The 22,297-nt window shown below is 47.0% G+C and overlaps 1 protein-coding gene across 4 annotated transcripts in view; it reads right to left on the reverse strand.

The window, feature by feature from the left end:
- The window catches only part of arhgap4b (Rho GTPase activating protein 4b), a 31,034-nt gene that overhangs the window by 3,488 nt on the left and 5,249 nt on the right, over positions 1–22,297 (reverse strand). For 3 of the 4 annotated variants that reach the window (XM_036953155.1, XM_036953154.1, XM_036953157.1), the window contains exons 3-19: positions 11,632–11,803; positions 11,199–11,361; positions 10,952–11,014; positions 10,646–10,819; positions 10,052–10,180; positions 9,570–9,791; positions 9,254–9,355; positions 8,968–9,153; positions 8,668–8,752; positions 8,346–8,373; positions 8,002–8,098; positions 6,454–6,592; positions 6,168–6,296; positions 5,496–5,601; positions 5,130–5,357; positions 4,530–4,585; positions 3,498–3,669 (exon numbers count right to left, since the gene is read on the reverse strand). In XM_036953155.1, coding sequence (XP_036809050.1) covers positions 3,498–3,669; positions 4,530–4,585; positions 5,130–5,357; positions 5,496–5,601; positions 6,168–6,296; positions 6,454–6,592; positions 8,002–8,098; positions 8,346–8,373; positions 8,668–8,752; positions 8,968–9,153; positions 9,254–9,355; positions 9,570–9,791; positions 10,052–10,180; positions 10,646–10,819; positions 10,952–11,014; positions 11,199–11,361; positions 11,632–11,803 — 2,251 coding nt within the window. Of the gene's footprint in view, positions 1–3,497; positions 3,670–4,529; positions 4,586–5,129; positions 5,358–5,495; positions 5,602–6,167; positions 6,297–6,453; positions 6,593–6,788; positions 6,817–8,001; positions 8,099–8,345; positions 8,374–8,667; positions 8,753–8,967; positions 9,154–9,253; positions 9,356–9,569; positions 9,792–10,051; positions 10,181–10,645; positions 10,820–10,951; positions 11,015–11,198; positions 11,362–11,631; positions 11,804–22,297 lie in introns of all 4 variants that reach the window. The other variant, XM_036953156.1, reaches the window with a different exon arrangement.

The following is a 22,297-nucleotide window of genomic DNA, read 5'->3' on the forward strand; positions in this document are numbered from 1 at the left end:
GGGAACAGGGAAAAGTAGGAGAAGAGAGGGGGAACAGAGAAAAGTAGGAGAAGAGAGGGGGAACAGGGAAAAGTAGGAGAAGAGAGGGAACAGGGAAAAGTAGGAGAAGAGAGAGGGAACAGGGAAAAGTAGGAGAAGAGAGGGGGTACAGAGAAAAGTAGAAGAAGAGAGGGAACAGGGAAAAGTAGGAGAAAAGAGGGGGAACAGGGAAAAGTAGGAGAAGAGAGAGGGAACAGGGAAAAGTAGGAGAGGAGATGGAACAGGGAAAAGTAGGAGAAGAAAGGGGGAACGGAGAAAAGTAGGAGAAGAGAGGGGGAACAGGGAAAAGTAGGAGAGGAGAGGGAACAGGGAAAAGTAGGAGAGGAGAGGGGGAACAGGGAAAAGTAGGAGAAGAGAGGGGGGACAGGGAAAAGTAGGAGAGGAGAGGGAACAGGGAAAAGTAGGAGAAGAGAGGGGGAACAGGGAAAAGTAGGAGAAGAGAGAGGGAACAGGGAAAAGTAGGAGAAGAGAGAGGGAACAGAGAAAAGTAGGAGAAGAGAGGGGGAACAGGGAAAAGTAGGAGAAGAGAGGGAACAGGGAAAAGTAGGAGAGGAGCGGGAACAGGGAAAAGTAGGAGAAGAGAGGGAACAGGGAAAAGTAGGAGAAGAGAGAGGGAACAGGGAAAAGTAGGAGAAGAGAGGGGGAACAGGGAAAAGTAGGAGAAGAGAGAGGGAACAGGGAAAAGTAGGAGAAGAGAGAGGGAACAGGGAAAAGTAGGATGGGAGAGGGGGAACAGGGAAAAGTAGAAGAAGAGAGAGGGAACAGGGAAAAGTAGGAGAGGAGAGGGAACAGGGAAAAGTAGGAGAAGAGAGGGGGAACAGGGAAAAGTAGGAGAAGAGAGAGGGAACAGGGAAAAGTAGGAGAAGAGAGAGGGAACAGGGAAAAGTAGGAGAAGAGAGAGGGAACAGGGAAAAGTAGGAGAAGAGAGAGGGAACAGGGAAAAGTAGGAGAGGAGAGGGAACAGGGAAAAGTAAGAGAAGAGAAAGGGAACAGGGAAAAGTAGGAGAGGAGAGGGAACAGGGAAAAGTAGGAGAAGAGAGAGGGAACAGGGAAAAGTAGGAGAAGAGAGAGGGAACAGGGAAAAGTAGGAGAAGAGAGGGGGAACAGGGAAAAGTAGGAGAAGAGAGAGGGAACAGGGAAAAGTAGGAGTAGAGAGGGAACAGGGAAAAGTAGGAGAGGAGAGAGGGAACAGAGAAACGTAGGAGAAGAGAGGGGGAACAGGGAAAAGTAGGAGAGGAGAGGGAACAGGGAAAAGTAGGAGGAGAGAGGGGGAACAGGGAAAAGTAGGAGAGGAGAGGGAACAGGGAAAAGTAGGAGAAGAGAGAGGGAACAGGGAAAAGTAGGAGAGGAGAGGGAACAGGGAAAAGTAGGAGAAGAGAGAGGGAACAGGGAAAAGTAGGAGAAGAGAGAGGGAACAGGGAAAAGTAGGAGAAGAGAGGGGGAACAGGGAAAAGTAGGAGAGGAGAGGGAACAGGGAAAAGTAGGAGAGGAAAGGGAACAGGGAAAAGTAGGAGAAGAGAGGGAACAGGGAAAAGTAGGAGAAGAGAGGGGGAACAGGTAAAGTAGGAGAAGAGAGAGGGAACAGGGAAAAGTAGGAGAAGAGAGAGGGAACAGGGAAAAGTAGGAGAAGAGAGAGGGAACAGGGAAAAGTAGGAGAAGAGAGGGGGAACAGGGAAAAGTAGGAGAAGAGAGGGGGAACAGAGAAAAGTAGGAGAAGAGAGGGGGAACAGGGAAAAGTAGGAGAAGAGAGAGGGAACAGGGAAAAGTAGGAGAGGAGATGGAACAGGGAAAAGTAGGAGAGGAGAGGGGGAACAGGGAAAAGTAGGAGAAGAGAGAGGGAACAGGGAAAAGTAGGTGAAGAGAGGGGGAACAGGGAATGTAGGAGTGGAGAGAGGGAACAGGGAAAAGTAGGAGAAGAGAGAGGGAACAGGGAAAAGTAGGAGAAGAGAGGGAACAGGGAAAAGTAGGAGAAGAGAGAGGGAACAGGGAAAAGTAGGAGAGGAGAGGGGGAACAGGGAAAAGTAGGAGAAGAGAGGGAACAGGGAAAAGTAGGTGAAGAGAGGGGGAACAGGGAAAGTAGGAGTGGAGAGAGGGAACAGGGAAAAGTAGGAGAAGAGAGAGGGAACAGGGAAAAGTAGGAGAAGAGAGAGGGAACAGGGAAAAGTAGGAGAAGAGAGAGGGAACAGGGAAAAGTAGGAGAAGAGAGAGGGAACAGGGAAAAGTAGGAGAGGAGAGAGGGAACAGGGAAAAGTAGGAGAAGAGAGAGGGAACAGGGAAAAGTAGGTGAAGAGAGGGGGAACAGGGAAAGTAGGAGTGGAGAGAGGGAACAGGGAAAAGTAGGAGAAGAGAGAGGGAACAGGGAAAAGTAGGAGAAGAGAGAGGGAACATGGAAAAGTAGGAGAAGAGAGAGGGAACATGGAAAAGTAGGAGAAGAGAGGGGGAACAGGGAAAGTAGGAGAAGAGAGAGGGAACAGGGAAAAGTAGGAGAAGAGAGAGGGAACAGGGAAAAGTAGGAGAAGAGAGGGAACAGGGAAAAGTAGGAGAAGAGAGGGGGAACAGGGAAAAGTAGGAGAGGAGAGGGGGAACAGGGAAAAGTAGGAGAAGAGAGGGAACAGGGAAAAGTAGGTGAAGAGAGGGGGAACAGGGAAAGTAGGAGTGGAGAGAGGGAACAGGGAAAAGTAGGAGAAGAGAGAGGGAACAGGGAAAAGTAGGAGAAGAGAGAGGGAACAGGGAAAAGTAGGAGAAGAGAGAGGGAACAGGGAAAAGTAGGAGAAGAGAGAGGGAACAGGGAAAAGTAGGAGAGGAGAGAGGGAACAGGGAAAAGTAGGAGAAGAGAGAGGGAACAGGGAAAAGTAGGTGAAGAGAGGGGGAACAGGGAAAGTAGGAGTGGAGAGAGGGAACAGGGAAAAGTAGGAGAAGAGAGAGGGAACAGGGAAAAGTAGGAGAAGAGAGAGGGAACATGGAAAAGTAGGAGAAGAGAGGGGGAACAGGGAAAGTAGGAGAAGAGAGAGGGAACAGGGAAAGTAGGAGAAGAGAGAGGGAACAGGGAAAAGTAGGAGAAGAGAGAGGGAACAGGGAAAAGTAGGAGAAGAGAGAGGGAACAGGGAAAAGTAGGAGAAGAGAGAGGGAACAGGGAAAAGTAGGAGAAGAGAGAGGGGGAACAGGGAAAAGTAGGAGAAGAGAGGGGGAACAGGGAAAAGTAGGAGAAGAGAGAGGGAACAGGGAAAAGTAGGAGAAGAGAGGGGGAACAGGGAAAAGTAGGAGAAGAGAGAGGAAACAGGGAAAAGTAGGAGAAGAGAGAGGGAACAGGGAAAAGTACGAGAAGAGAGGGGGAACAGGGAAAAGTAAGAGAAGAGAGAGGGAACAGGGAAAAGTAGGTGAAGAGAGGGGGAACAGAGAAAAGTAGGAGAAGAGAGGGAAGAGGTATTTCTCTAGTCTCTTGTTTACATTTTACTCACCCTTCCAACACACTGATATATTTATGCGGTATGAGACCCCTAACTCCTCCCGCTTCCCCTCTCCACCAATCAGAAGAGGCCTTGCTGTGCAGAAGGAGGGGATCCCCCTGCTTAAAGGACAGTTCAGTAGCAGATCGCGCGGTGTAATCAAACATGGCCACCGCCTCCCACTCTACAAGAAATACAAAACTTTATTGTACTGTACATTTCTGAAGAAAGAGAGAGGTGTGAGCATGTGTGTGCATGTGTTTGTGTGTTGTGGGGGTGAAAAATTAGTATTAGCATTACTTTAAATTATAGGTATGTACAGTCCTGTATTCTGGTTGTGTAAATTGCTGTTTTCACCCAACTCTGTGCCTAATCCACCATCTTTCTTTTTCTTCTTTCTTTTTTTTTTCTCCCCAATTTTGTGGTATCCAATTGTTGTAGTAGCTACTATCTTGTCTCATTGCTACAACTCCCGTACGGGCTCAGGAGAGACGAAGGTTGAATGTCATGCGTCCTCCGATACACAACCCAACCAGCCGTACTGCTTCTTAACACAGCGCGCATCCAACCCGGAAGCCAGCCGCACCAATGTGTTGGAGGCTACACTGTGCACCTGGCAACCTTGGCTAGCACCGGTTACGACAGAGCCTGGGCGCGAACCCAGGGACTCTGATGGCACAGCTGGCGCTGCAGTACAGCGCCCTTAACCACTGCGCCACCCGGGAGGCCCTAATCCACCATCTTGTGTTCTTGCCCCCACCCTCTGAACTCTGTACTCTGAAACTTGCATGTTCGGAACGAGGTATCTCTGTTCTGAACAAAAGTCTCTCCTTAACCTCTATTCTAAGAACAAACAGTTCTTAGTACTAACAAGAGAACACAGGGTACAGAATATTTGGACATCTTGTAGATAGGGGTTGGTTCGACACATTGACACAGTTGTGGTGGATTGTAGGAAATGTAGGAAGGTTGGGCTGTATAAGACAATATCTACCACAGTGTGTGTATGTGTGTGTGTGTGTGTGTGTATATGTGTGTGCTCACCATCCTCAATGTGGAATTGTTCAGTCTCACCATCTCCCTCCTCTGTGATTGGTTCACTACAAACAGAGACGACATCAGTCTTTTTCTCTCTGTTTCTCTCTGTAAACAATATGGTCAGTACTACATAAAAGCCCAGATCCGATGTGGTTGGAGGCTCCGTATGGAGGATGTGATGCAATTGCGGAGCATCCGGAGGCATATTAGAGGCCAAATTGAGCTCTGTACCGCATCACTGTGCACCTCCCAAATTTTGTAACAATGCGGAGTGCTCCGTAAGCTCCGTTTAGCTTCACATTGACATGATTGGTTGCCGGTCGGTGGGAAAGGGAGGTCCTGTATAAATACAAGCTACTTTCCTTGACAAGTTCCTTAACAACAGCTCTGTGCTGCTCCACGAAGCACAAGAAGTATGAATGCCCTGACTTCTGCAGAGGCTGAATCACTGTAAATGCTGCACAGCCAATGCAGACGTCAGATTGACCATTCAGCACCTTTAAGAGATGTTTAAATGTGACAAAATTATTGTGCTTTATGGTAACTGGTTTATAAATCAGGATAGTACAGTATCTGTTAGTATCTATCCATCTCTCTCTATCTTACCAGTACTCCTGCTCCAGAGTCATGTGCTTCTCGTACACGGGCCCGGGCAGCTCTGATTGGCACGGGAAGATGACATCATACTGGAGGATCATGGTCTTGACGAGGTCATTGACCTGTGGTTGCCTAGCGACAACATCACCAGAATCCGACCCTCTCAGGAGGCTCGGCCCGAAACACACAGCCAGGTTATAGGGCTGCATCATGTTCTCATCGCTGTACTGGGACACACTACACACACACCAGACACATACACAGCCACACGCATGCACGCACACACACCCACCCACCGCCAAGTTATACAGCTGTGTAAGGGAGTTGGCTCTGTGAAGACACACACAGGACATGAATGTGCAAACTGAAACGTACTGGTTGAGGAAAGCGAAGAGGTAACGTATGACGATAAGGAGAGGTCGAGGGAAGGAGGAGACAACTGACTTTATCTGAGCTGCTTTCTCTGCCAATCCCTCGTTTTCTGAGAGAGAGAGAGAGAGAGAGAGGGAGAGAGAGAGAGAGAGAGAGAGAGAGAGAGAGAGAGAGAGAGAGAGAGAGAGCAGGGGAGGGAGAGAGACGGAGAGAGAGAGAGAGAGAGGAGAGCAGGGGAGGGAGAGAGAGAGAGAGAGAGGGAGGGAGAGGGAGAGCGAGAGAGAGAGAGGGAGGGAGAGGGAGGGAGGGAGGGAGAAAGCGAGATGGAGAAAGAGGGAGAGCGAGAGAGAGAGAGAGGGAGGGAGGGAGGGAGGGAGGGAGGGAGGGAGGGAGGGAGGGAGGGAGGGAGGGAGGGAGGGAGGAAGGGAGGGAGGGAGGGAGGGAGGGAGGGAGGGAGGGAGGGAGGGAGGGATGGAGAAAGAGAGAGAGACAGAGAGAGAGGGGGGGGAAGAGGGATGGAGAAAGAGAGAGAGCGAGAGAGAGACAGAGAAAGGGAGGAAGGGAGAAATAGGGAGGGAGGGAGAGGCATGATATCATACAGTACATGTGTTTAGTTACAGACACAAGTCAGTCGTGTCAGTAGTGTGTAGCATTGTGTGTGTGTGTTTGACTTACGGACACAGTCCAATAGTTCTGTGTAGTATTCATCAGGGAACAACGACGGGTCCAGTCCTCTGAAGTACAGCTTCAACACACCAGCCACCGAATCAATGTCACAGTCACTGTCTGCTAGAGGGTCCTCTCCTACAAACACACACACACACACACAAACATGTTGTTGACAACTCAGCTTCCATGCACACATACACACTGCATCCCCCAAATATAATCTTTGAATGGGCATCTGATGCAACACTCCCCAGTACCTCTCTCAGACAACACCTATGTGTGTGCAGGTTACCTCGCTCAAAAGCGTCCCTGATGTGGTTGACCTCTCTCTGGGACCCTGGAACACGGAATATCCCCTCATGGTGCAGACCGTGAAGATTTATAAAGCGAATGCAGCTTTCAACCACCACAGGAATCTGCTGCCCTGAACTCTGAGAGAGAGAGAGAGAGAGAGAGAGAGAGAGAGAGAGAGAGAGAGAGAGAGAGAGAGAGAGAGAGAGAGAGAGAGAGAGAGAGAGAGAGAGCGAGAGAGAGAGAGAGAGAGAGAGAGAGAGAGAGAGAGTGAGAGTCAAACGGAAGTCAACATACACCACACACACACACACGACAGGAAAGAGTCAATAATACCTGTGTCCTAGACATTCTCCTCCTTCTTCTACACTCAGCCAAGCAGAAAGAGAGAGAGAGAGGGAAAGAGAAAGAGAAGGATTGAAGAGAAGATTATAAAAGTGAAAGAAAGCACAAGAGGGGAACAAGGCACACTCACAAGAGTAGAAGAGACACTACTGTTTAAGATCCCTCATAGGAGTAGAAGAGACACTACTGTTTAAGATCCCTCATAGGAGTAGAAGAGACACTACTGTTTAAGATCACTCACCGGAGTAGGAGAGAGACTACTGTTTAAGATCACTCACCGGAGTAGGAGAGAGACTACTGTTTAAGATCACTCACCGGAGTAGGAGAGAGACTACTGTTTAAGATCACTCACCAGAGTAGGAGAGAGACTACTGTTTAAGATCACTCACCGGAGTAGGAGAGAGACTACTGTTTAAGATCACTCACCAGAGTAGGAGAGAGACTACTGTTTAAAATCACTCACCGGAGTAGGAGAGAGACTACTGTTTAAGATCACTCACCGGAGTAGGAGAGAGACTACTGTTTAAGATCACTCACCGGAGTAGGAGAGAGACTACTGTTTAAGATCACTCACCAGAGTAGGAGAGACTACTGTTTAAGATCCCTCACCGGAGTAGGAGAGAGACTACTGTTTAAAATCACTCACCGGAGTAGGAGAGAGACTACTGTTTAAGATCACTCACCGGAGTAGGAGAGAGACTACTGTTTAAGATCACTCACCGGAGTAGGAGAGACTACTGTTTAAGATCACTCACCGGAGTAGGAGAGAGACTACTGTTTAAGATCACTCACCGGAGTAGGAGAGACTACTGTTTAAGATCACTCACCGGAGTAGGAGAGAGACTACTGTTTAAGATCACTCACCGGAGTAGGAGAGACTACTGTTTAAGATCACTCACCGGAGTAGGAGAGAGACTACTGTTTAAGATCACTCACCGGAGTAGGAGAGAGACTACTGTTTAAGATCACTCACCGGAGTAGGAGAGAGACTACCGTTTAAGCTCTCAGAAGAGGAGAATTTAGAGAGAGAAAGAAAGTTGAGGAGAGAGAACAAAAGTGCCGAAGAGCTTTATGACACATTGTCAGTATTAGTGTTGGAGCGTGGAGATTGATTCCCTGAAGCTTCTGTCCACACACTGCATATCTCTCCTACACATGTTAGCGTTATGACATATTAGTGTGTATGTTTGTGTGTGTGTGTTACCTGTATGAAACCCAGCATATCAGAGGTGAAGAGAGTGTGGCTGTACATGGAACAGGGTCTGGACCTCCGCACACGCACTGACCTAGCACACTGCATTCTGGGAGATATACAGCATCACTCACCAGTCATACACTGATACACACACATCATGCTTTTCAACAGTAAAAGTGTAGTGTTGTTTTTGCTACAGTCTTGGATTTGTTGCTGCGTTGAAGATTATACTCTCTCTTTCTCTCTTTCATCTCTTTTTCTTTCTCTCTCGTCTTTCTTTTTCTCTCTCATTTCTCTCTCTCTCCATGTCTCTCTCCCTTTCTCTCTCTCAGAGAAATAACAGGAATGTTTACCTGGAGGGGTCGCTATCAACGGCCTTAGCTGGAAAACAAACAGATATTTGAAGATAGAGGGGGTGAGGGAGGGGGGCGAGAGAGGAAGAATGGGAGAGGGAGAAGGAAGAAGGAGAGCGAGAGGGAGAGAGTTAGGAATAGTGCAAGATTAGTTATGTAGTAGTTGTGTGGTATTACAGTAGTAGAAGTATAGTAGTAGTACAGTTGTAGTATATAGTATTAGTATAGTAGTACAGTAGTGGTGCAGTAGTAGTATAGTATTAGTAAAGTAGTAGAATAGTAGTAGTACAGTAGTAGTGCAGTAGTAGTATAGTAGAAGTACCTTTCTGTATGGCCTCCTGCAGCAGGTCATGTTTAGCCTGTAGTTTGGAGATCAGGGAGCTTCCAATCAGATACTCCTTAACTTTCTGACAAACGACAGAAACAGAGATACACACTTTAACCTTTGCAGCTTTAGCTTGTTTACACAGCTTCAGCTCAGTTGGCTAACACAGTCTTGTGTTTTTCAGATGTCCCGGGTTTTAAACCTAGATGGTCACAGAAGCACTATAAGGAGACGCAATCCATAATACTATCATTAGACTCCCCTCACACCTTCCCCTGATCAATGGGATGTCCTCACCGTAAAGTAGAATGTCTCTGTTTCCTGCTGATTGGCTCTCCGCTTGGCAAGGGCTAGCTTGGAGGCAGAGGCGGTTCCCATGGGGTCGTGTGATAGGCTGATGGGCAGGTCAGGGGGGGGGTTACTGTCACTGTCACACATATTGTCCAATAGCGCGGAGAGGGTGGCTTTCAGTGTCTTACTGACCTGGAAAATAGATACATACAATATATAGAAAATGGATCCATCGATTGATCGATGGTTCGATAAATCAATGGATAGATTAAGGATAGAGCGAAAACCTCACCTCCTCTGTTTCCAAGGTTTCGGTGGAGAGGCGGGACTGGAGCTGTTGGAACCTGGTCTCTAACTCATACCTCACCTGGCTCTCCGCACTCACCTCGCCCACCTGGAACACATTAGGGATGTGTATAGTATAACAGGTGTACTGGTGTGTGAACCAACAGCACTTCCTATGGGATCTCAACATATCATGTTCAGTGTGTCACAGAATATACAGGACACATATTGGCCTCGTCAACAGCCATCTTTGCACTCCATAATTCTGATCAAATGTGTCACGGTCATCATCCACTGATGGATGACCATGAATGTGTGTGTACCTGGTCTCCCTCATGAGGATGGTAACTGAAGCGGAAGGGCAGACAGAATGCTGTGTCGTGGTTCTGTAGGAGAGCGTCTCTGTCTCCGCCCTGATCCAGTGATGTCACTTCCTGTTCCAGCTGCTTCAGCCCGGCCTCCTCAGCCTTCAGGACACGCCCCCTGCTGGCTAGGTAGGACCTCATCACTCGCTCCAAGGAGAGATGGAACCCCAGGTCAGTACACTGAGAGGTAGAGAGTGTGTGTGTGTGAGCGAGAGAGAGAGAGAGAGAGAGAGAGAGAGAGAGAGAGAGAGAGAGAGATTAATACTTAGTTTGTCAGTTAAACATTTTATAATATAAGATTGCGTAACAGACACACACAAAGGCACCAGCGCGCACAAAAACACGCACACACACACACGCGCACACACACACACACACACACACACACACACACACACACACACACACACACACACACACACATACACACAGTGACTCACGTCTATGAGTGTGCTGAGATCCTGTAGATAGTACTTGTTCATAGTTGCGTTGGCAGCTGCCAGATTCAGCAGATAGTCATTACGAGCCTTAGTGCACTTCAGCTGGGTCTCCTGCACTCTGCCATGTCTCTATGGAGAGCACACACACACAATTTGGTTAAAAGAATAGCTAATGACAACGAAGGTCCGTTGATTCATACTGCCTTTGGTACAGGCTCAGGCCAGGGGTTAGAGGTTAGGGTTTAGGGTCAAGGGGTTTGACACTAGCTGTAGTTGGTTTGATTTGGCACTACAGAAGTAGCTCACATTATTGTTCCGTTGTGTGTGGTTTTCATGTGGCACAGGATGTCTGACTCAAAACTCTACAAAACTGTCTGTATCCTGTGCCACATGAAAACCACACACGTCTCAACAACAACCATGGCCACCCTCCAGGCTGACTTCATTGCAGACGTTGCATTGGATTAACAAATGGTTATGTGCCACATCATGGACTGTGCAGTCGGGCATCAGATTGTTATATCATACGATGTGGTTAGCTGTTATAGTAAATACATTGTGAGATCTGGCAGTGTAGTCAGATGCGACCTTTACCTTTTCCATCATTTTCTCCATCTTCTTCACAGAGCTCCGCCGCTGGCCTCCTGATTGGGTTATCCCCAGTTCAGCTGACTTCCCTGTCTGTCTCTCCTCCAATCGTGTGGCTTCCTTTAGTTTCCCCTCCGCTGTCAGACTCTCTGTATGGTACTGGTGGTATGTCCTCAGAGCCTACACACACACACACACACACACACACACACACACACACACACACACACACACACACACACACACACTAGTGATACAATCTTCATATTTTTACTTTTGTCCACATCGTTAGTGACTGAGGTATGTTCGTACCGTCTGCAGTTCAGTGGTGACCTTCAGTAGCTCATCTTGCATCTGAACTCCCACCTCCTTACTCTGATCAGAGACATATCAGTCATCAGACAGTGTAACACGCTATCACATTTTCACTTTTAGATTTTGGAGTTGTGTAGATCAGTGAAAAATACGTATCATTTTATGTACAGACGATCTTGACTGGAAGCCAAAGGAAGTGGGTCGATCATTTGTTCAGGTACTGTAAATATGAATGTGTGTTTACCCGTTTTGCCAGACGGTGTGTGTCCTCTGAGCAGTGTGTGAGTCGCTGTGTGAGTGTGTGTGAGCAGGAGTCACTCAGCGCTGCATGTTCTCTGCTCTCTGCACGTGTCTGAGTCAACAAAACTGACCAACACTGAGACACTGATTGACCACTCTGCTCCTTCCTACAGGGAGGGAGGGGGAGGAGGGGGTAGAGGAGAGAAAGACAGAGGGGGAAAGATAGATAGGGAGAGACAGAGGGGGAGAGACAGGGGGGAGAGACAGGGTGAGGACAGAGAGGGCAAGACTTAAACCAATTTACGTAATATTATCATTGAGTTCCCTATACTAACATTCCACCAATAATAATGTCTGCCAGTCAGTATGAACAGATCAAGCAATAAAAGCAAAATAAACAATGCAGAATTTTTTTTTACACACACACACACACACACCTCTTGGTCTTTAGGGTGAACCTCTCTGTAAGTTTGTCGAGGGCACGGGCATACTCCGCCTCAATGTCACCACGACGACGGAAGAACTCGGACAGGTCAGACAGCTGTTGACCTTTGACCTCCACCTGACCGTCCAGAACCTTCATTTGGTCACACAGCTGGGCCCGCAGGTCTACACACACACACATACAGACACACGCACACACACAGACACACGTACGAAGTTCACAACAGAGGCGATCACGAACAGATCTGATCAAAAAACATCATTATTAATGGGCCGTCATTGTAAATAAGAATTTGTTCTTAACTGACTTGCCTTAAATAAAGGTTACATAAGAAATGTAAATGTACGTTGAAAACACTCTAACGCCTCAAACCACTCAGGCCACAGCTAAGTGCATTGTTAGATGCCTTTTTGCCATCCCGAGTCAATATATACATAGAAGAGCTCAGCTAAACATAGAATCACATGGTTTATCCATCTCTCTGACCTCATGGTTTATCCATCTCTCTGACCTCATGGTTTATCCATCTCTCTGACCTCATGGTTTATCCATCTCTCTGACCTCATGGTTTATCCATCTCTCTGACCTCATGGTTTATCCATCTCTCTGACCTCATGGTTTATCCATCTCTCTGACCTCATGGTTTATCCATCTCTCTGACCTCATGGTTTATCCATTTCTCTGACCTCATGGCTTATCCATCTCTCTGACCTCATGGTTTATCCATCTCTCTGACCTCATGGTTTATCCATCTCTCTGACCTCATGGTTTATCAATCTCTCTGACCTCATGGTTTATCCATTTCTCTGACCTCATGGTTTATCTATCTCTCTGACCTCATGGTTTATCCATCTCTCTGACCTCATGGTTTATCCATCTCTCTGACCTCATGGTTTATCCATCTCTCTGACCTCATGGTTTATCCATCTCTCTGACCTCATGGTTTATCCATCTCTCTGACCTCATGGTTTATCCATCTCTCTGACCTCATGGTTTATCCATCTCTCTGACCTCATGGTTTATCCATCTCTCTGACCTCATGGTTTATCCATCTCTCTGACCTCATGGTTTATCCATCTCTCTGACCTCATGGTTTATCCATCTCGCTGACCTCATGGTTTAACCATCTCTCTGACCTCATGGTTTATCCATCTCTCTGACCTCAGAACAAAGGTGACTACAAATGCAAAGGTACCAATGTCTATTCAATTGATACAAACAAGCTACATATCAAAATAAGATTCAAACGAAAACTGAGGTGACTGCATTATAAAAACCAATTCTTTCTTTGGCCGCCTCTCCTTCCAGTTCTCTGCTGCCAATGACTGGAACGAACTACAAAAATCTCTGAAACTGGAAACACTTATCTCCCTCACTAGCTTTAAGCACCAACTGTCAGAGCAGCTCACAGATTACTGCACCTGTACATAGTCCACCTATAATTTAGCCCAAACAACTACCTCTTTCCCTACTGTATTTTATTTATTTATTTATTTTGCTCCTTTGCACCCCATTATTTTTATTTCTACTTTGCACATTCTCCCATTGCAAATCTACCATTCCAGTGTTTTACTTGCTATATTGTATTTACTTTGCCACCATGGCCTGTTTGCCTTTACCTCCCTTATCTCACCTCATTTGCTCACATCGTATATAGACTTGTTTATACTGTATTATTGACTGTATGTTTGTTTTACTCCATGTGTAACTCTGTGTCGTTGTATGTGTTGAACTGCTTTGCTTTATCTTGGCCAGGTCGCAATTGTAAATGAGAACTTGTTCTCAACTTGCCTACCTGGTTAAATAAAGGTGAAATAAATAAATAAATAAAATAATAAATAAAAATAATGTAAACAGTAGGCTATAGGCCTATTTCAATCATATTGAAATACAGTGCCTTGCAAAAGTATTCATCCCCCTTGGCATTTTTCCTATTTTGTTGCATTGCAACCTGTAATTTAAATAGATTTTTATTTGGATTTCATGCAATGGATTTACACAAAATAGTCCAAATTGGTAAAGTGAAATGAAAAAAATGACTTGTCTCAAAACATTAAAAAAAAATACAATCTGAAAAGTGGTGTGTGTATATGTTTCACCCCCTTGCTATGAAGCCCATAAATAAGATCTGGTGCAACCAATTACCTTCAGAAGTCACATAATTTGTTAAATAAAGTATACCTGTAAGCAATCTAAGTGTCACATGATCTTCATATGATCATATGACCTGTTCTGAAAGGCCCCAGAGTCTGAAACACCACTAAGCAAGAGGCACCACTAAGCAAGCGGCACCATGAAGACCAAGGAGCTCTCCAAACAGGTCAGGGACAAAGTTGTGGAGAAGTACAGATCAGGGTTGGGTTACAAAAAAATATCAGAAACTTTGAACATCCCACGGAGCACCATTAAATCTATTATTAAAAAAATTAAAGGATATGGCATCACAACAAACCTACCAAGAGAGGGCCGCCCACCAAAACTCACCAGGCAAGGAGGGCATTAATCAAAGAGGCAACAAAGAGACCAAAGATAACCCTGAAGGAGCTGCAAAGCTCCACTGCGGAGTATCTGTAGTATCTGTCCATAGGACCACTTTAAGCCGTACACTCCACAGAGCTGGGCTTTATGGAAGATTGGCCAGAAAAAAGCCATTACTTAAAGAAAAAAATAAGAAAAAACGTTTGGTGTTCGCCAAAAGGCATGTGGGAGACTCCCCAAACATATGGAAGAAGGTACTCTGGTCAGATGAGACTGACATTTAGCTTTTTGGCCATCAAGGAAAATGCTACGTCTGGTGCAAACCAAACACCTCTCATTAACCTGATTCCCACAGTGAAGCATGGTGGTGGCAGTATCATGCTGTGGGGTTGTTTTTCACCGCCAGGGACTGGGAAACTGGTCAGAATTGAAGGAATGGTGGATGACGCTAAATACAGGGAAATTCTTGAGGGAAAACTGTTTGTCTTCCAGAGATTTGAGACTGGTACGGAGGTTCACCTTCCAGCAGGACAATGACCCTAAGCATACTGCTAAAGCAACACTCGAGTGGTTTAAGGGGAAACATTTAAATGTCTTGGAATGGCCTAGCCAAAGCCCAGACCTCAATTCAACTGAGAATCTGTGGTATGACTTAAAGCTTGCTGTACACCAGGGGAACCAATCCAAGTTGAAGGAGCTGGAGCAGTTTTGCCTTGAATAATGGCTAGATGTGCCAAGAGACTTGCAGCTGTATTCGCTGCAAAGGGTGGCTCTACAAAGGATTGACTTTGGTGGGGTGAATAGTTATGCACGCTTAAGTTTTCAATTTTTTTGTCTTATTTCTTGTTTGTTTCACAATAAAAAACTATTTTTCATCTTCAAAGTGCTAGGCATGTTGTCTAAATCAAATGATTCTAACCCCCCAAAAAATCAATTTTAATTACAGGTTTGAAAAATTTGAAAAATTATTGGCCTACATCGAATCTCCCATTCCTTTCAAAAATGTTAGAAAAAGCTGTTGCACAGCAACTCACTGCCTTCCTGAAGACAAATAATGCATATAAAACACTTCAGTCTGGTTTTAGACCACATCATATTACTGAGACTGTACTCGTGAAGGTGGTAAATTACCTTTTAATGGCGTCAGACCAAGGCTTTGCATCTGTCCTCGTGCTCCTAGACCTTAGTGCCGCCTTTAACACCATCGATCACCACATTCTTTTGGAGAGATTGGAAACCCTAATTGGTCTACACGGACAAGTTCTGGCCTGGTTTAGATCTTATCTGTCAGAAAGATATCAGTTCGTCTCTGTGGATGGTTTGTCCTCTGACAAATCAATTGATCACTATATATTCTCTTGGTCATTCGGAAACACAATGTCAACTTTCACTGCTATGCGGACGACACACAGCTGTACATTTCGATGAAACATAGGGAAGCCCTAAAATTGCATGCCCTGGAAGCCTGTGTTTCAGACATAAGGAAGAGGATGGTGGCAAATGTTTTACTTTTAAACTTGGACCAAGCAGAGATGCTAGTTCTAGGTCCCAAGAAACAAAGAGATCTGCTGTTGGATCTGAAAATGTATCTTAATGGTTGTACAGTCGTCTCAAATAAAACTGTGAAGGACCTCTGTGTTACTCTGGACCCTGATCTCCCTTTTGAGGAACGTATCAAGAATATTTTTTACATCTTCGTAACGTTGCAAAAATCTTCAACTTTTTGTCCAAAAATTATGCAGAAAAGCTAATCCATGCTTTTGTCACTTCTAGATTAGACTACCAGAATGTTCTACTCTCTGGTTAACCGGATAAAGCACTAAATACATTTCAGTTAGTGCTAAATACGGCTGCTAGAATCTTGACTAGAACCCTAAATGATCATATTCCTGTTAAGGCTAGAGCTGATTTCAAGGTTTTACTGCTAACCTACAAAGCATTACATGGACTTTCTCCTATCTATCTCTCCGATTTGGTCCTGCCGTACATACCTACACGTACGCTACGTTCACAAGACGCAGGCCTCCTTATTGTTCCTAGGCAGGGCTTTCTCCTATAGAGCTCAATTTTTATGGAATGGTCTGCCGATCCAAGTGAGAGACACAGACTCGGTCTCGAACTTTGTCTTTATTGAAGACTCATCTCTTCAGTAGGTCCTATTATTGAGTGTAGTCTGGCCCAGGGGTGCGAACGGCAAGGCACTGGAGTGACGAACCGCCCTTGCTGTCTCTGCCTGGCCGGCTCCCCTCTCTCCACTGGGATCTCTGCCTCTGACCCCATTACGGGGGTTGAGTCACTGGCTTACTTGTGCTCTTCCATGCTGTCCCTAGGAGGGGTGCGTCATGTCGTGCCAGGCTTTTTTTACTATACATGACTTGAGTGGGTTCAGTCACTGATGTGATTTTCCTGTCCAATTTTGCGCCCACTCGGGCTTGTGCAGTGGAGGAGATCTTCGTGGGCTATACTCAGCCTTGTCTCAGGGTAGTAAGGTAGTAAGTTGGTGGTCTGTTAATATCCCTCTAGTGTTGAGGGGGCTGTGCTTTGGAAAGTAGGTGGGGTTATATCCTGCCTGGTTGGCCCTCTACAACCACTGTGATTATTATTTGACTGCTGGTCATCTATGAATGTTTGAAAATCTTGAAGAATAATCTGGCGTTAATGGCCATCTACTCTTATAATCTCCACCTGGCACAGCCAGAGGAGGACTGGCCACTCCTCATAGCCTGGTTCCTCACTAGGTTTCTTCGAAGTCACCGTGTTTCTACATCTGCATTGCTTGCTGTTGGGGTTTTAGGCTGGGTTTCTGTATAAGCACTTTGTGTCATGTTTCTGCTCCTCCCCTCCGGCATCACCAAAATAATAACCACCGGTCCTGGGAATCATCATTGCGCACACCTGGCACTCATCATTACGCTCACCTGGCACTCATCATTATGATTCACACCTGGACCTCATTACCTCCCCTTCATAGGTCCCTTCCTTTTGTTCATTGCTCAGTTGGTCTTGAACCTGTGTTCATGTTACCGCGCTTCTGTTACGCTGTCTTGTTTTATGTTTGTTGTTTTCATTAAACGTTTTACCTGCACCTGCTTCTTGACTCATGGCGTCGTCATTACACTTTGACATCTGCTGATTTAAAAAGGGTTTCATAAATACATTTGATAGCCTAACATGTGCCAAATCTGATTTAGTGTATTTTCATTGGGTAAGCATTACAATAAGCTGCCTCAATATTTGCAGCCGTAGGTGGTAATATCTATCTAGGAGTTCTGAAATAATTCTTATGTTATGGAAAGATTTGGAAGGAGAAAGCTGATCCGAGAACAGCGCTCTTTTCCTTTCGTTCCTTTGGTTCTCTGTGTGGTGTTTTGGGAAACGCATGTTACATCTTCTGCTGTTGTAGGAAAGATGGATTGTTAAAACACTTGTTAAAACATCCATCACTACTTTAAGTCATACCACAGGCCCTGGTACCTTTATACACATGGTTTGGGAATGCTCTTAGGTGTCTATATTCTGGAATGAAGTAGCATCAAACTTGTCCACTGTGTTAAATATTCCTGCATCTCCTTTTATTTTACTTTTTAAATGTTTTTCTGTACTTCATTTATCTTTGTCAGATGCACATTCTTCCATTCTGACCAATTGGAATCTATGCTTCAAGATTGTTTTGATCACGCGGACATGGAAATGTTCCGGGTTGCCTCTGAGAATAGTATCAATGTACACTGAGTAAACAAAACATTAAGAGCACCTGCTCTTTCCATGACATAGACTGACCAGGTGAAAGCTATGATCCATTATTGATGTCACTTGTTAAATCCACTTCAGTCAGTGTAGATGAAGAGACTGGTTAAAGAAGGAGTTTAAAACCTTGAGACAATTGAGACATGGATTGTGTATGTGTGCCTTTGAGGGTGAATGGGCAAGACATGGTATGGTAGCAGGTGCTAGGTTTCAAGAACTGCAAGGCTGCTGGGTTTTTCAAACAACAGTTTCCTGTGTGTATCAAGAATGGTCCACCACCCAAAGGACATCCAGCCAACTTGACACAACTGTGGGAAGCATTGGAGTCAACATGGGCCAGCATCCCTTTGTAATGCTTTTGACACCTTGTAGAGTCCATTCCCTGACGAATTGAGGGCAAAAGAGAAGGGGGGTGCGACTCAATATTAGGAAGATGCTCCTAATGTTTTGTATATTCAGTGTATACACTGACTGTGACTGGGTTAATCAGGGAATGTATAGAACACCACATTTAACCATAGCAAGGTGAATGGGTTAATCAGGGAATGCATAGAACAGCACATTTAACCATAGCAAGGTGACTGGGTTAATCAGGGAATGCATAGAACACCACATTTAACCATAGCAAGGTGACTGGGAAAATGGACTTGCACAAGCAGACCAGCTACGACCTCTGTAAGGCAATCAAAGAGGCAAAACGAGAGTACAGTTGTCCCCACATGCTTCAAGATGTCCACTATTGTTCCTGTACCCAAGAAGGCAGAGGTAACTGAACTAAATGACTATCGCCCTGTAGCACTCTCTTTTATAATCATGAAGTGCTTTGAGAGGCTAGTTAGTGACCGTATCAACTCCACCTTACCCGACACCCTAGACCAACTGCAATTCACTTATCGCCCCAACAGATCAACAGATGACGCAATCACCATTGCACTGCACACTTACCTATCCCACCTGGACGGGAGAAATGCCTATAAGAATGCTGTTCATCGACTACAGCTCAGCCTTCAACACCATAGTGCCCTCCAAGCTCATCACTAAACTCAGCTCCCTGGGTCTGAACCCCTCCCTGTGCAACTGGGTCTTGGGCTGACCCCAAGTGGTGAAGGTAGGCAACAACACCACCACGCTGACCCTCAAAACGGGGGCCCCACAGGGGTGCATGCTCAGCCCCCTCCTGTGCTCCCTGTTCACCCATGACTGCGTGGCCACGCACGTCTCCAACTCAATCATCAAGTTTGCTGATGACACAACAGACTGATTACCAGAAACAATGAGATAGCCTACAGGGAGGAAGTGAGAGCTCTGCAGGAGAAGTTCCAAGTAAATAACTTCTCCCTCAACATGAACAAAACGAAGGAGCTGATCTTGGACTACAGGAGACAGCAGAAAGAGCACGCCCCCATCCATATCGACGGGCCGCAGTGGAGATGCTAAAAAGCTTCAAGTTCCTTGGCATGCAGCAGGCTGAAAAAAATTGTCTTGGTCCCTAAGACCCTCACAAACATCTTTAGATGCACCAGTGAAGAAAATCATGTCGGCTGTATGAACGCTTGGTACCGCAATTGCACTGCCCGCAACTGTAGGGCTCTCCAGAGTGTGTGGTCAACCCAACGTGTCACCGGGGGCACACTGCCTGCCCTCCAGGAAATCTACAGCACCCAGTGTCACAGGAAGGACAAGAAGATCATCAAGGACCTCAACCACCCGAGCCACGGCCTGTTCATCCAGCTACCAATTAGAGCAAGGAGACAGTACAGGTGCATCAAAGCTGGGACAGAGAGACTGAGAAACAGCTTCTATCTCCAAGCCATCACACTGTTAAATAGTCACCACTAACCAGCCTCTGACCAGTACACTGCCCTGCACCTTAGTCACTGTTACTAGCCACCTACCACCCGGTACCCTGCCCTGAACCTAGTCACCGTTCTAGTTTACCTCCACCCGGTACCCTGCCCTGAACCTAGTCACTGTTCTAGTTTACCTCCACCCGGTACCGGGCCCTGAACCTAGTCACCGTTCTAGTTTACCTCCACCCGGTACCCTGCCCTGAACCTAGTCACCGTTCTAGTTTACCTCCACCCGGTACCCTGCCCTGAACCTAGTCACTGTTCTAGTTTACCTCCACCCAGTACCCTGCCCTGAACCTTAGTTAATGTTCTAGTTTACCTCCACCCGGTACCCTGCCCTGAACCTAGTCACTGTTCTAGTTTACCTCCACCCGGTACCCTGCCCTGAACCTAGTCACCGTTCTAGTTTACCTCCACCCGGTACCCTGCCCTGAACCTAGTCACTGTTCTAGTTTACCTCCACCCGGTACCCTGCCCTGAACCTTAGTCACTGTTCTAGCTGACCTCCACCCAGTACCCTGCCCTGAACCTTAGTTACTGTTCTAGCTGACCTCCACCCAGTACCCTGCCCTGAACCTAGTCACTGTTCTAGCTGACCTCCACCCAGTACCCTGCCCTGAACCTTAGTCACTGTTCTAGCTGACCTCCACCCAGTACCCTGTCCTAAACCTAGTCACTGTTCTAGCTGACCTCCACCCAGTACCCTGCCCTGAACCTTAGTCACTGTTCTAGCTGACCTCCACCCAGTACCCTGTCCTAAACCTAGTCACTGTTCTAGCTGACCTCCACCCAGTACCCTGCCCTGAACCTTAGTCACCGTTCTAGTTTACCTCCACCCGGTACCCTGCCCTGAACCTAGTCACTGTTCTAGTTTACCTCCACCCGGTACCCTGCCCTGAACCTTAGTCACCGTTCTAGTTTACCTCCACCCGGTACCCTGCCCTGAACCTAGTCACTGTTCTAGTTTACCTCCACCCGGTACCCTGCCCTGAACCTAGTCACCGTTCTAGTTTACCTCCACCCGGTACCCTGCCCTGAACCTAGTCACTGTTCTAGTTTACCTCCACCCGGTACCCTGCCCTGCACCTTAGTCACTGTTACTAGCCACCTATCACCCGGTACCCTGCCCTGAACCTAGTCACCGTTCTAGTTTACCTCCACCCGGTACCCTGCCCTGCACCTTAGTCACTGTTACTAGCCACCTATCACCCGGTACCCTGCCCTGAACCTTAGTCACCGTTCTAGTTTACCTCCACCCGGTACCCTGCCCTGCACCTTAGTCACTGTTACTAGCCACCTATCACCCGGTACCCTGCCCTGAACCTAGTCACCATTCTAGTTTACCTCCACCCGGTACCCTGCCCTGAACCTAGTCACTGTTCTAGCTGACCTCCACCCAGTACCCTGCCCTGAACCTTAGTTACTGTTCTAGCTGACCTCCACCCAGTACCCTGCCCTGAACCTAGTCACTGTTCTAGCTGACCTCCACCCAGTACCCTGCCCTGAACCTTAGTCACTGTTCTAGCTGACCTCCACCCAGTACCCTGTCCTAAACCTAGTCACTGTTCTAGCTGACCTCCACCCAGTACCCTGCCCTGAACCTTAGTCACTGTTCTAGCTGACCTCCACCCAGTACCCTGTCCTAAACCTAGTCACTGTTCTAGCTGACCTCCACCCAGTACCCTGCCCTGAACCTTAGTCACCGTTCTAGTTTACCTCCACCCGGTACCCTGCCCTGAACCTAGTCACTGTTCTAGTTTACCTCCACCCGGTACCCTGCCCTGAACCTTAGTCACCGTTCTAGTTTACCTCCACCCGGTACCCTGCCCTGAACCTAGTCACTGTTCTAGTTTACCTCCACCCGGTACCCTGCCTTGAACCTAGTCACCGTTCTAGTTTACCTCCACCCGGTACCCTGCCCTGAACCTAGTCACTGTTCTAGTTTACCTCCACCCGGTACCCTGCCCTGCACCTTAGTCACTGTTACTAGCCACCTATCACCCGGTACCCTGCCCTGAACCTAGTCACCGTTCTAGTTTACCTCCACCCGGTACCCTGCCCTGCACCTTAGTCACTGTTACTAGCCACCTATCACCCGGTACCCTGCCCTGAACCTAGTCACCATTCTAGTTTACCTCCACCCGGTACCCTGCCCTGAACCTAGTCACCGTTCTAGTTTACCTCCACCCGGTACCCTGCCCTGCACCTTAGTCACTGTTACTAGCCACCTATCACCCGGTACCCTGCCCTGAACCTAGTCACCATTCTAGTTTACCTCCACCCGGTACCCTGCCCTGAACCTAGTCACCGTTCTAGTTTACCTCCACCCGGTACCCTGCCCTGCACCTTAGTCACCGTTCTAGTTTACCTCCACCCGGTACCCTGCCCTGAACCTTAGTCACTGTTACTAGCCACCTATCACCCGGTACCCTGCCCTGAACCTAGTCACCGTTCTAGTTTACCTCCACCCGGTACCCTGCCCTGAACCTTAGTCACCGTTCTAGTTTACCTCCACCCGGTACCCTGCCCTGAACCTAGTCACTGTTCTAGCTGACCTCCACCCAGTACCCTGCCCTGAACCTT

This window comes from Oncorhynchus mykiss, chromosome 18, assembly GCF_013265735.2.
Source record: "Oncorhynchus mykiss isolate Arlee chromosome 18, USDA_OmykA_1.1, whole genome shotgun sequence".
In the NCBI taxonomy this organism is placed as follows: Eukaryota; Metazoa; Chordata; class Actinopteri; order Salmoniformes; family Salmonidae; genus Oncorhynchus; species Oncorhynchus mykiss.